Below are 12,247 nucleotides of genomic sequence, written 5' to 3'. Positions count from 1 at the left end.
ATGTATAAAAATCAGAAATTAACTTAGAGGAGAAGTAAATCACTGCCTTGGAAAATATTAATCAAGACAATTTTGAGACTACCATTATGAATTGTCAGTATTCTATCCCTATGGCCACCTTTGGGCAGAGGAATTTCTTGTTGAAACTCTACCACACACACACACACACAAAAAAAAAAAAACTCTACCACAACCAGATTATTATTTCTGACTTGATCAGAGGTTTTTGTTAATGATGTGAACTGCACAGTTTATTTTGCACACCTATTCAAAAACTCTGGCACCAAAATACCACATTGTCACAAAAATGCAACACAAGAGCATGATCAAGTAAGCAAAAACAATAGGTAAAGAGATGGAAAAATGTGGGAGTCTGTGATAGGCATACGGGAAAAAGACCAGCCCACAAGCTGAAAATAATAGAACCAGTTGAAACTAACACTGAAAGGTGTAATGGGAAAAAACGATATACTTTCTAGATCTGATTAAAGTGACTGAAAAATCATGAAGTCTCATTGCTTACTGTAAAAAATTTATAAGCAGAAATCAGTGTTGTAACATTTCCTGTTTAAAATTTTTAATTTCAAGAGGAAAATTTTTCAGCAAATTTTTTGAGGAGAATAAACAGAATCATTTTTCAAAGATGTCAAAAATCAGTTCAGCTTTATATTTCAGTCATTTTATGGTGAATATTTAAAAACAGCGGAGTGACATTTCTAAATTTTTGAGGAGAAACTTCTGCAATAAAAAATGCATAGACATCAATATCACTCGTATTTGAATGCAATATAATTAAGTGCTCAGTTCTATAAAGTATTTTAAAATAGAGCAAGCAAATATGTAATAGTTATTCTCTTAGAGGGGAGGGCTTCCCAACTTTTTTCCAAGGATGTCATGGAGGGAACTTTTGAGAAATACTATATATTTTTAAAATTTATTATAATTATATTTATTTATTTGTTATTACAATAAAATTTATTTTTCAACATTTATTTCTAGTAAGTATAAAAACACAAAATAAACTAAGAACTTGTAGCACATTATATTAACTGCAACTCTAATTAATTATTAGCTGTTTAATATTGTTCCATATCTATTCACCAAATTAAAATGAACTGCAAACATAAGCTATTTTTTTTTTTACTTTCTTTTTTTTTATTGAAGTATAGTTGATTTATTATACTGTGTTAGCTTCAGGTGTACAGCACAGCGATTCAGTTATATATACTATATATACATATATATCTTTTCAGATTATTTTTCCTTATAGGTTATTAAAAAATATTGAGTATAGTTCCCTGTGCTATACAGTAGGTCCTTGTTGGTTATCTATATATTTTACATATAGTAGTGTGTATATGTTAATCCCAACCTCCTAATTTATCCCTCCCCCCCAACCCCCTTCCCTCTTTGGTAAACATAAGTTTGTTTTCTATGTCTGTGAGTCTCTTTCTGTTTTGTAAATAATTTCATTTGTATCATTTTTTAATTTTTAAAAATTTTTATTGGAGTAAGGGTGATTTACAATGTTCTGTTAGTTACATAGAAAATCCTAAAGTTGCTACCAGAAAACTACTGGAGCTCATGGATGAATTTGGTAAAGTTGCAGGATACAAAATTAACACACAGAAATCCCTTGCATTCCTATACATTAACAAAAGATCAGAAAGAGAAGTTAAGAAAACAATCCCATTCACCATCGCACCAAAAAGAATAAACTTATGTATCAGTTTTTTAGATTCCACATATAAGTGATATCATATGATATTGGTCTTTGGCTGAGAAGTACTATATTTTTAAAGAAATGAAGATGAATAGTAAAACCAACTGGACTAATGAGATAAGAAAACTAATAGCGCTAACCAATAAGGGAGTGAATTTATTTACAAATCCAAACAACTGAAATAATTATTGAGCATTCCACCATCTGCAAAAGTGAAAGCGTCTTGAAATGAAATTTTAGAGAAATAGTAGGTCTTTAAAGCCATATTTTAAATTGTAAGAGAAAGGGGAGGAAAGAAGTGGAAAGAGAATAGGTTGGGAAAAGGAAGGCAGCAACATCTCTTCTATTAAAAATATTACAGTTACTAGCTTTTATTAGAGTCTTATAATAAGATAAATACATTAGGATTTTGAAAAATAGTACAAGAAATTTCCCTTCAAGATAAAAGCCAAAAGAATGTAATCTATGGCTTCCAACAAAAAATAGATTGGAGATTTATGGCATAGGTGTTGCTTATATTTGTTTGCCCTTTCACTAGATTTCAGTTACTATGATTATGTTATTTAGGTAATAAATCATTTAGAGAAAATTCCCTCAACTGAAGCTAAAATGGAGTCTTCCATGACCATCACTGTGTGCTGAATATGCTGGGAATGTGGTTTCACATCCCTCTTGGCCACAGGACAGATGCTGCTGGAGAGTAGAAAACGGAGGGATTGAGTCATCATCAACACAGTCTTCTCCCAGAGAGATTTTTACACCAAAAGGCTGAAAAGCAATTACAGAAACAGGGAATTGGCAGTGGCAGATAATCACGCTGGTAACGGAAAGAGAGATTAGGCACACATATCTGTTTATATTGGTTCTCTGCTTTGCTGGTCATTTTAGGAAAAAGGGATCAAAGGAATATCATAAATTTGCAGCATGTATGTGCTTCATTTATCTTCTGAGATATTTTAGGGACACCTTCCAAAGCATTCAATTGATGAGTAAAACAATTGTATAACATATTTTTGTATCTCCTTTCTTTATCTTAGTTTTCACATTTTATTTACATTAAACTAGAGTATACGAAATATAGGCTTATTAAGATCACTCTCCTCTGAATGTCCCTTCATTGCTCTTTTCTGAATATCAGAATCTTAATTTGGAATTCAATAGTGCTTATCTGGCAACTGTGGAAGTGGCAGCTGATTACATTTAGGGGTTTAGAGCCCTCCCCAGATTGTGTGGCATGTGCCTTAGAGATCAATTCAGTTCCATTAAAACCAAGCATATGTTGACTAAATGAGGCAGGGCTACTGGAGACTTCATAAAAAGGAGATGGGAAAATTCAGTTCTTAGCAATATTTTTTTTCTCTCTCTCACTATGGGCATAAAATTATCAGAAATAAGACATCAGAGGCCACAGAGAGTTAAACTTTTGGATTAAAGACTTCTTAATGAAGCCGAACTGTTATATGTTGCAAAGAATCAGAATTCAGTTCATGCACGTAAAGGGAAATTTTGAAAGCGTTTATTTACACTTCTCCTCAGAATTTGCCATTCTTTTCAGTTCAGCAGCAGTAGATTGTTTTGCTCCATACAGCATTTTTTCATCCAATGTATTCATCTTATAGAAATAGGTTAATTTTTCCATGTTCATACAGTATTAACAGCTTTGACTAGAGCACAAAAATGAATTACAATTTTCAGATATTTATACGTGTTTTCATTCATATTTTTATTCAGATATTTAAATTTTCATTCAATGGATATGTGTTTTCCAATTAAATATAGCCTGGCTATACTAGTAAAAGAGTAAAATTATTAATAAATTATCTATTATTAAATTATTGATATTGAAAACTCATTTTTACATAATGACTTTAACAAACTGTGAAAACAAAGTAATGGGATAATATAAAAATGACTTGCTGTGACTAACATTCTATAAGTATATTATGATATTTGATTATGGGTACATAATTAGGCCATCAGGTTTTAAAATAAATATAATATATATTAAGTACAGATTTAAAATAGAATATATAAATTCAAAAACATATATACCTAGTTTTAAGTATTCCTGTTTGCTAAATGAAAATTAACACTAGAAAGATTAAAATATAAATTCAGTTAAAACATTAATGCTTGCCTGTAGAGTAAGTAGCTGTCTTTGCCAATTTATCATCTCACTAACCTGGTTTAAAAATATGTGTTTATGAAATAAATTGATAATTACATTTACAAGAACCTCCCTAATAGTATTATACTTGATATATGTAACCTACTCACATTGGATAAAGATTTGTAGAAACAACCAGCCCAGTCATGCCTTCCTTAAAGTATTTTTTATTAAAGTAACTTAAATTTGGATTGAAAAAGCATAGACTTCATCAAAGTTTAAAATAACCTATACAAATAGCTCCAATTATTCTTGTGAGATACCCAGAGGAAAGGATTATGTGTGATTTCTTGCATTATCTGGAGGGGAAAGTCACACAGCCAGAACATAGAAGTAAGAATAGTAACTTAAAAATATCAATGAAAAGGACGATTTCTAAATATTACTATCAATACTTTGCTGTTAAGGATAAAATTCATTCTTCATTCAATGTATTCATATTGGTATACTAAATGCATTTAATTTTTTAAAAATTTACTCTCATGATATACCTAAGACATAAGTGGTACTTATCCTATTTGACAGTAAAGGAAACTGAGTTTCTGAAAGACTAATTTATTTGCCCAGGGTCAAAAATAAATAAAAAGGAAGTGGCTAGTATGGTACTGGCACAAAAACAGAAATATAGATCAATGGAACAGGATAGAAAGCCCAGAGATAAGCCCACGTACATATGGTCACCTTATTTTTGATAAAGGAGGCAAGAATATACAATGGAGAAAAGACAGCCTCTTCAATAAGTGGTGCTGGAAAAATTGGACAGCTACATGTAAAAGAATGAAATTAGAACACTCCCTAACACCATACACAAAAATAAACTCAAAATGGATTAAAGACCTAAATGTAAGTCCAGCCACTATAAAACTCTTAGAGGAAAACATAGGCAGAACACTCTATGACATAAATCACAGCAAGATCCTTTCTGACCCACCTCCTAGAGAAATGGAAATAAAAACAAAAATAAACAAATGGGACCTAATGAAACTCAAAAGCTTTTGCACGGCAAAGGAAACCATAAACAAGACGAAAAGACAACCCTCAGAATGGGAGAAGATATTTGCAAATAAAGCAACTGACAAAGATTTAATCTCCAAGATATACAAGCAGCTCATGCAGCTCAATATCAAAAAAACAAACAACCCAATCCAAAAATGGGCAAAAGACCTAAATAGACATTTCTCCAAAGAAGATATACAGATTGCCAACAAACACATGAAAGAATTCTCAACATCATTAATCATTAGAGAAATGCAAATCAAAACTACAATGAAGTATCACCTCACACCAGTCAGAATGGCCATCAACAAAAAAATCTACAAACAATAAATGCTGGAGAGGGTGTGGAGAAAAGGGAACCCTCTTGCACTGTTGGTGGGAATGTAAATTGATACAGCCACTATGGAGAACAGTGTGGAGGTTCCTTAAAAAACTAAAAATAGAACTACCATACGACCCAGCAATCCTACTACTGGACATATACCCTGGGAAAACCATAATTCAAAAAGAGTCATGTACCATAATGTTCATTGCAACTCTATTTACAATAGCCAGGACATGGAAGCAACCTAAGTGTCCATCGACAGATGAATGGATAAAGAAGATGTGGCACATATACACAATGGAATATTACTCAGCCATAAAAAGAAACGAAATTGAGTTATTTGTAGTGGGGTGGATGGACCTAGAGTCTGTCATACATAGTGAAATAAGTCAAAAAGAGAAAAACAAATACCATATGCTAACACATATATATGGAATCTAAAAAAAAAAAAAAGATCATGAAGAACCTAGGGGCAGGATGGGAATAAAGACACAGACCTACTAGAGAATGGACTTGAGAACACAGGGAGGGGGAAGGGTAAGCTAGGACAAAGTGAAAGAGTGGCATGGACATATATACACTACCAAATGTAAAACCGATAGCTAGTGGGAAGCAACCACATAGCACAGGGAGATCAGCTCCGTGCTTTGTGACCACCTAGAGGGGTGGGATAGAGAGGGTGGAGGGGGGGAGACGCAAGAGGGAAGAGATATGGGGATATATCTATATGTATAGCTGATTCACTTCGTTATAAAGCAGAAACTAACACACCATTGTAAAGCAATTATACTCCAATAAAGATGTTAAAAAAAAAAAAAAGGAAATGGCTAAGCTGCAGATCAAACCAGTCATATGATTCCAGAGCTTATGTTTTAACCACCACTCAAATAAGTAAATTTTATCTTCATAATTCATAGAATCAATTTTTATTTTTCAAATCAATAGAGTTACCATCAGCCAATCAACTGCCTAATTTTTAAATGTTTTTTTTGAAATCATACTTTTAAAGATTTCTTTGTATTGCATTAACTCTATTACTAAGGTTCATACTGATTTTTGAGGCATATCACTCATTTAACATAAATTAATTCACTTAACGTTTAACAAATATCTACTGATTTCCTACTTTGTTCCAGACATTTTGTCAAGTCCTAAGCATATAAAATGAAGAACCAAGGCATAAGGGTATTACAGATAGTACATTGTACATTCAATTTAAAGAACAGACTCGCTGAGAATATAAACAGATAAAACTTTATTTTTCTCTACTTACTTTATTTCAAATCTCTCTTTTTATTCTGGGATATTTCAGGCAGATCTCTTCATTTTTCCAGTTATTTTAGGTATGCAATTTTCTTAAATGGGTAATTAAACCTCACTTTTAGGTATTAAAATGTACAGTCAAATACAACATCAAAACTTTAATATCATCTAAGTCACAGCTCTTTTTTTTTAATCTCCCAACTCAGGCACAAATCTTCGCCCAATAACTTAAAGTAGAAGAAGGTGGAAATATTGTCTTTAACTTACTTCTCACCTTCTTTCCCTTCCATCTTCCCATAGCTCCAGTGTTGGAAGAGAGGCAGAAAAGGATAATCTTCTACACTGTAGTTTTCTTTCAGCTAACAGTAGCTCCTGGACAAATGCTAACTCTTTTGTAGAACAGAGTTGTGGGTTCTTTGGCATGTTCCTCTCCCCACTCCCCAGGACCACTGCACAGTAGGCATGGGTAGTACACTACTTACACTTGTGATCTCTTATAACCCTGCTTTGCTCCTAATCCCCACCAGCCAGGCTTCATTCCCACACTTATTTGTGCTGGAGCCAGCTTGTCCTGACAGGCAGCTGTCACTCAATTATCTTTCCCAGTGTCCATGTGGCCAAAAGGAAACTCATGCACTGCCCTGCACATGGAGAAAATGCAGGTTTTTTCTACTGCCGCCCTCTCTCTTACACCTAAGTATCATCAAGGAAAGTTCTAGCCAAATGTCTGGCTTCTAAATTCATTACACAGGAAGTGAGTACTAATCTTTATTTATATAGCTATCTACCCACAAAATTTAGGACACTAAAGTTACCATCTCCCATGAAATTTTTCACTATACTTCAGTTTAGTCTGGTATTTTTCAAAAAGTGTATCATGAAATCAATTTATTGAGTTTTGGCCAGCATTCTTTGTTATGGAGCAAAATGGATGGAATGGGATGGAATAGAATAGAATAGAGTAGAATAGAATAGAATAGAATAGAATAGAATAGAATAGAATAGAATAGAATAGAATAGAATAGAATAGAATAGAATAGAATAGAATAGAATAGAATAGGATGGGATGGGATGGGATGGGATGGGATGGGATGGGATGGGATGGGATGGGATGGGATGGGATGGGATGGGATGGGATGGGATGGGATGGGATGGGATGGGATGGAATAGAAATAACAGAACAAAGTAAGAGTAAATTTTAATTTAGTTACGTGCACACACACTCACACACACACATATACACATTGGGGTGTGCCCTAGAGTATGATTTAAAATATGTATTTTTACTGTGGTCCCAGCTGAAAAATGTATCTGAAAGTCCCTGCACTAGTCCCATGTAAGCACCAGCCCTTATGACTCTGCAGCATAATAAACTTTCAGCTGGGGAGTGAGATGGCCTCTCTTCTTTAAGGCAACCCAGTATGAATTGGTTCTCTTGGGGCACCCTTCACTTGGTTTTCTGGATGGCAACTTCCTCCCATCTTGCACATGAAAACACTCTTCCTTAAGACCCTTATTTAGTCTTTTTCTAGAAAAAAACTCGAATCCTCTTTTTCATAGCTGGAAATAGGTGATAGCTAGAAATTTACAGTTGCTGGACTAGTTTTGGTAATTTTTAAAGTATTAGTATGGCTACATTTAGTACCTCTCTTTAGAATATAACAGTATTTATCAATGCTCACAGATTTGGGGCTACAACCTAGATTCTAAAGCAACAGAATTTATTCCTTTCAGGTGTCATTACATTTGGTCATCATAAATTGAGAAAGTCTCTATGGAGACCAGTACCATTTGTTTTTGAAACCATTTTAACATGAACCGTGTATCTATGAAAGCAGTACAGTATAGTAGTTAATGATTAATATTCACTAATAGCTTTTAAAATACAGGTTTCCTTGTTCCTTTTTTTTTTTCAAGTGCTTTTTCTTCCCCATTTTTATTGTGCATGCACCACGTAGGAGAAGAAACTTCAAGCTTCTCCATACCCAACTACTATTTCCTTTCTCAGAGGGTCCAAATCCCGTGTGGCCCCAACAGAGATCCTAATATCAGGATGTAGCTACCCCTCCCAAGTCATAATCAGAAAACAACTTGAGGAAACCAAATCCCTCATTTCCAGTGAGACAAAGGCTCTCCCAGGGCAAAAGTCCTTAAGATTTAAACAAACATTCCCAGGAAACATAGTTCTCACTCCTTTTAAACAATGAGTATTTCAAGTAGACATCTTTCTGCACAACTCAAATTCTGGAAAAAACTACCGGATCTACTCAGTTCCTTCCTTGTCCAGCCTCTTCATTTTCCTTCTGTTTCTTTACGTCCAAGCACATTCCCATGACTCCAACACTGCTTTTCTTGTTTAGATCTCCATTCCTACCTCCCTTCAAATTACTACTATTGCAGGTTCCATTTCTTTAGATGACTTTTTTCCCATCTCATCACGTTTTTTTGTTTGTTTTTTAAATTTATTTATTTATTTATTTATTTATTTATTTATTTTTGGCTGTGTTGGGTCTTCGTTTCTTTGCGAGGGCTTTCTCCAGTTGCGGCGGGTGGGGGCCACTCTTCATCGCGGTGCGCGGGCCTCTCACTATCGCGGCCTCTCTTGTTGCGGAGCCCAGGCTCCAGACGCGCAGGCTCCAGACGCGCAGGCTCAGTAGCTGTGGCTCACGGGCCCAGTTGCTCCGCGGCGTGTGGGATCTTCCCAGACCAGGGCTCGAACCCGTGTCCCCTGCATTGGCAGGCAGATTCTCAACCACTGCGCCACCAGGGAAGCCCCTCATCACGTTTTAATCAAGCTCACTGCTTCCAGCCTGGTCCAACTTTGATCCCACCAAAAGGCCCCTTCCACATTTCTATATAATAAAGGTTTGGAGGTATCATTTGGATGGTAAAACCAAGAGATCCCTGTATGCTTGTGTAACATGCCAGTGGTTGTTACTTGTTTTGGGCTGGCCAAAAAGTTTGTTCGAGTTTTTCCATAACAGCCTATGAAAGAACTTTTTGGCCAGCCCAATGTGTTCATTTGGGTTGGAAGAATTTGAGACTCACAGAGATGGTGCGGGAGAAGTATGTCCAAAACCTCTCAGCCATCTCTTGAAACTGCCCTGCCCTCTGCTGCAAAGGAGAGGCTTAAGGTTTTATACACGCTCTTCTTAAGCCACGCCTCTGGCTTTGACAGAACTATTGCAGAAACATTCTGAGCAGTAAGTGTGCAGTCATAGTCAACATCAAAGCCAGCTTTAAATATGCACTGTGGCAAATCACAGGATGTTTAAAGGGGCAGAAATGGGATGGGTACTGTAGAACTGTCTATTTGTCATTTCTTTATCCTATACAGTACATATTTTTTCCCCATAGAGCCCTGCAAGGAAGACAATTTTCAGTGTAAGAATGGACAGTGTGTCCCGCTGGTGAATCTCTGTGACAGTTTTCCACACTGTAAGGATGGCTCAGATGAGGCGCATTGTGGTACGTTTTGTTTTTAGGAAAATACTTTTTATCAGCTTAACCTCTACATTTGGATTCTACAGACGTGAAAGGAAGATTATGACTATATTTATTAGGACATATTTTGGTACTCTGAGGTTATGATCTCCTGGTGATTTCAGCACCGCTGTCACCATTCTGGTTAGAACAAAAGCTAACATGCAAACTCGTGTTTCTGTTTGTTTGTTTGTTTAAACTTGACTACATTTAATAACTTTAAGTCTAAGGCAACCCATCTTCAGGTAAAAAGCATAAAATACCACAGAGAGACAACAGCCCACACCAGGCATCCTAGCGTCACTCTTATTAACTGTTATACTCGGTACCTTGCCTACACACAGAGGCACCCTCATGCTCATCTATAACTGTCTTTCTCAGACTTGTTCCTTCACATGCTTGATTCTTCAGCATCTACTACTCCTCCTGCCTGCGACTTCTGCCCAGCCCCACTCCAGATCTCTATCACATTAGGAGTCATGGCTGCTTTTACTCTGTCTTACTTTTATTTCAGAGCACATACTTAATGCTATCTATGATGTGCCATGCATTGTAACTAAGTGCTGTAAAACGATCTTAACATAATTAGAATTAACTCTATTTCAGTCATGAGAAAGCTGAGGCTTGGAGGAGTTAAGGGGCTGCCACAGATCACACACCTAGCAGGGGCTAGAGCTGTGTTTCCAGCCTAAGTCTGTCTAATTCTGAAGTCCATGCTGTTATTCTTTTTATAATAGGGAAAAAAAATGTAAACATAACATTCATTTACAGAATTACAATATGGTGTCTGTGGGTAAAACTATGATGGGTGATATTTTATCTGTTTGATAAACTAGCTTACCTTAACCCAATCCCCACTTAGCCACTAATGGCCTCAACACTCTATCCAAAATGGTTGTAAGATGGAGGGGAAGATGACGGAAACCAAACAGCAAAAGAATAAGGGCAAAGAAAATAGCTTCTGGAGAAAGAAGTAGGAAAAAAAAATGCTTACAGTTATTCCTGAACTTAAGTTTTCCTTCTTTTAGAGAACACATTTGTAAGATATTCTCTTCAAAAAGCTTTATTTTCTGTTTATTTGCTGTATTGGTATGCAGTGAACTTGTATATCTCTGCCCTTTCCCTTTTTATTAGTCATATGAAAGAGCAAAATTAAGTCTACCGAATTTATCTTTTTCATCTTAAGACTTCCAGCATACTGTTACGAAAAATTGCATACTATCAACCTCTAAACTCTAAATGTTAAGAACATTGTATGTTTAGTTTAGAGTCCATTATTTCCTTTTATCAACTTAGGTCACAATGACCCTATGTATGATCTAATCTCTTTAGTGCGTCTCTTCAATGGCACGACAAACCGTGGTTTGGTGCAGTTCAGAATCCAGAGCATATGGCATGTAGCTTGTGCTGAGAACTGGACGACCCACATTTCAAATGATGTTTGTCAGCTGCTGGGACTAGGGTAAGTAATTCTACCAGCTCTCTCTTAAATTATTCTCAAGCTTTTTTATGGGTTTTAAATTGGGTTTACTAAGAAATTTAAAATTTATGGAAGTTATGAATTTAGAAAATACACATGATCAAAAGGAAGAAAATAAAAAACTTGCCTAACCCCATTCTCAAACAACAACCACGGTTAATAACCTTTTTATAAATATTACATAAATATAAGTATGTAGAAATAGTATATTACAAAATCATACAAAATACCATATTATGCTCTGTCTTGTAGCCTACTTACACATGAACATTTCTCATGTCCTTAAATATTTTCTGTAGATTATTATTTTTAAGAAAAGGAAATATTCCATTTTATGCTATAGTATAACGTATATAACTAATCACAAGGGTAACGCAGAGAACACGGTTTTGCTGTATCTTTGCGACATGTTCATAATAGTTCTTTCAGATTTGCATCAGTATAATTATTGTGAGAAAGAATATGCAAAATTACAAGACTTAATTCAACTGACAATTCCGTATTAATGATTCACCAAAAATTTACTTTACATCCCAGTTTAATATCATAATATGTTACATCAAATATATAAGTTCACCATATTCATTTTTTACCTTCCCATCAGTCTCAAAAGTGATGAGGTGAAAAATGGTGGGTGATAAGTAGTAATAATTTACTTCATTTAAGTTGTATAATCTGTCAACTCTAATTCACCATTCTGATCCTTTGGTATTCATGATTTGAGAGATTTAACCATATTGGGTCACATATGGTTATTTATCACTCATAGCACTATATTATTTACCGGGTTGGCCTGTAAACTAAGAAGTC

At 35.1% G+C, this 12,247-nt stretch overlaps 1 protein-coding gene across 2 annotated transcripts in view; it reads left to right on the top strand.

Annotated features, from left to right (window-relative positions):
• The window catches only part of TMPRSS15 (transmembrane serine protease 15), a 143,403-nt gene that overhangs the window by 88,892 nt on the left and 42,264 nt on the right, over window positions 1-12,247 (top strand). For both annotated transcript variants that reach the window (XM_068545723.1, XM_068545722.1), the window contains 2 exons: window positions 9,832-9,942; window positions 11,290-11,419. In XM_068545723.1, coding sequence (XP_068401824.1) covers window positions 9,832-9,942; window positions 11,290-11,419 — 241 coding nt within the window. The remainder of the gene's footprint in view (window positions 1-9,831; window positions 9,943-11,289; window positions 11,420-12,247) is intronic.

The sequence above is a fragment of the Eschrichtius robustus genome, chromosome 6, assembly GCF_028021215.1.
Source record: "Eschrichtius robustus isolate mEscRob2 chromosome 6, mEscRob2.pri, whole genome shotgun sequence".
NCBI lineage: Eukaryota > Metazoa > Chordata > Mammalia > Artiodactyla > Eschrichtiidae > Eschrichtius > Eschrichtius robustus.
This window is presented reverse-complemented; position numbering and strand designations above follow the sequence as displayed.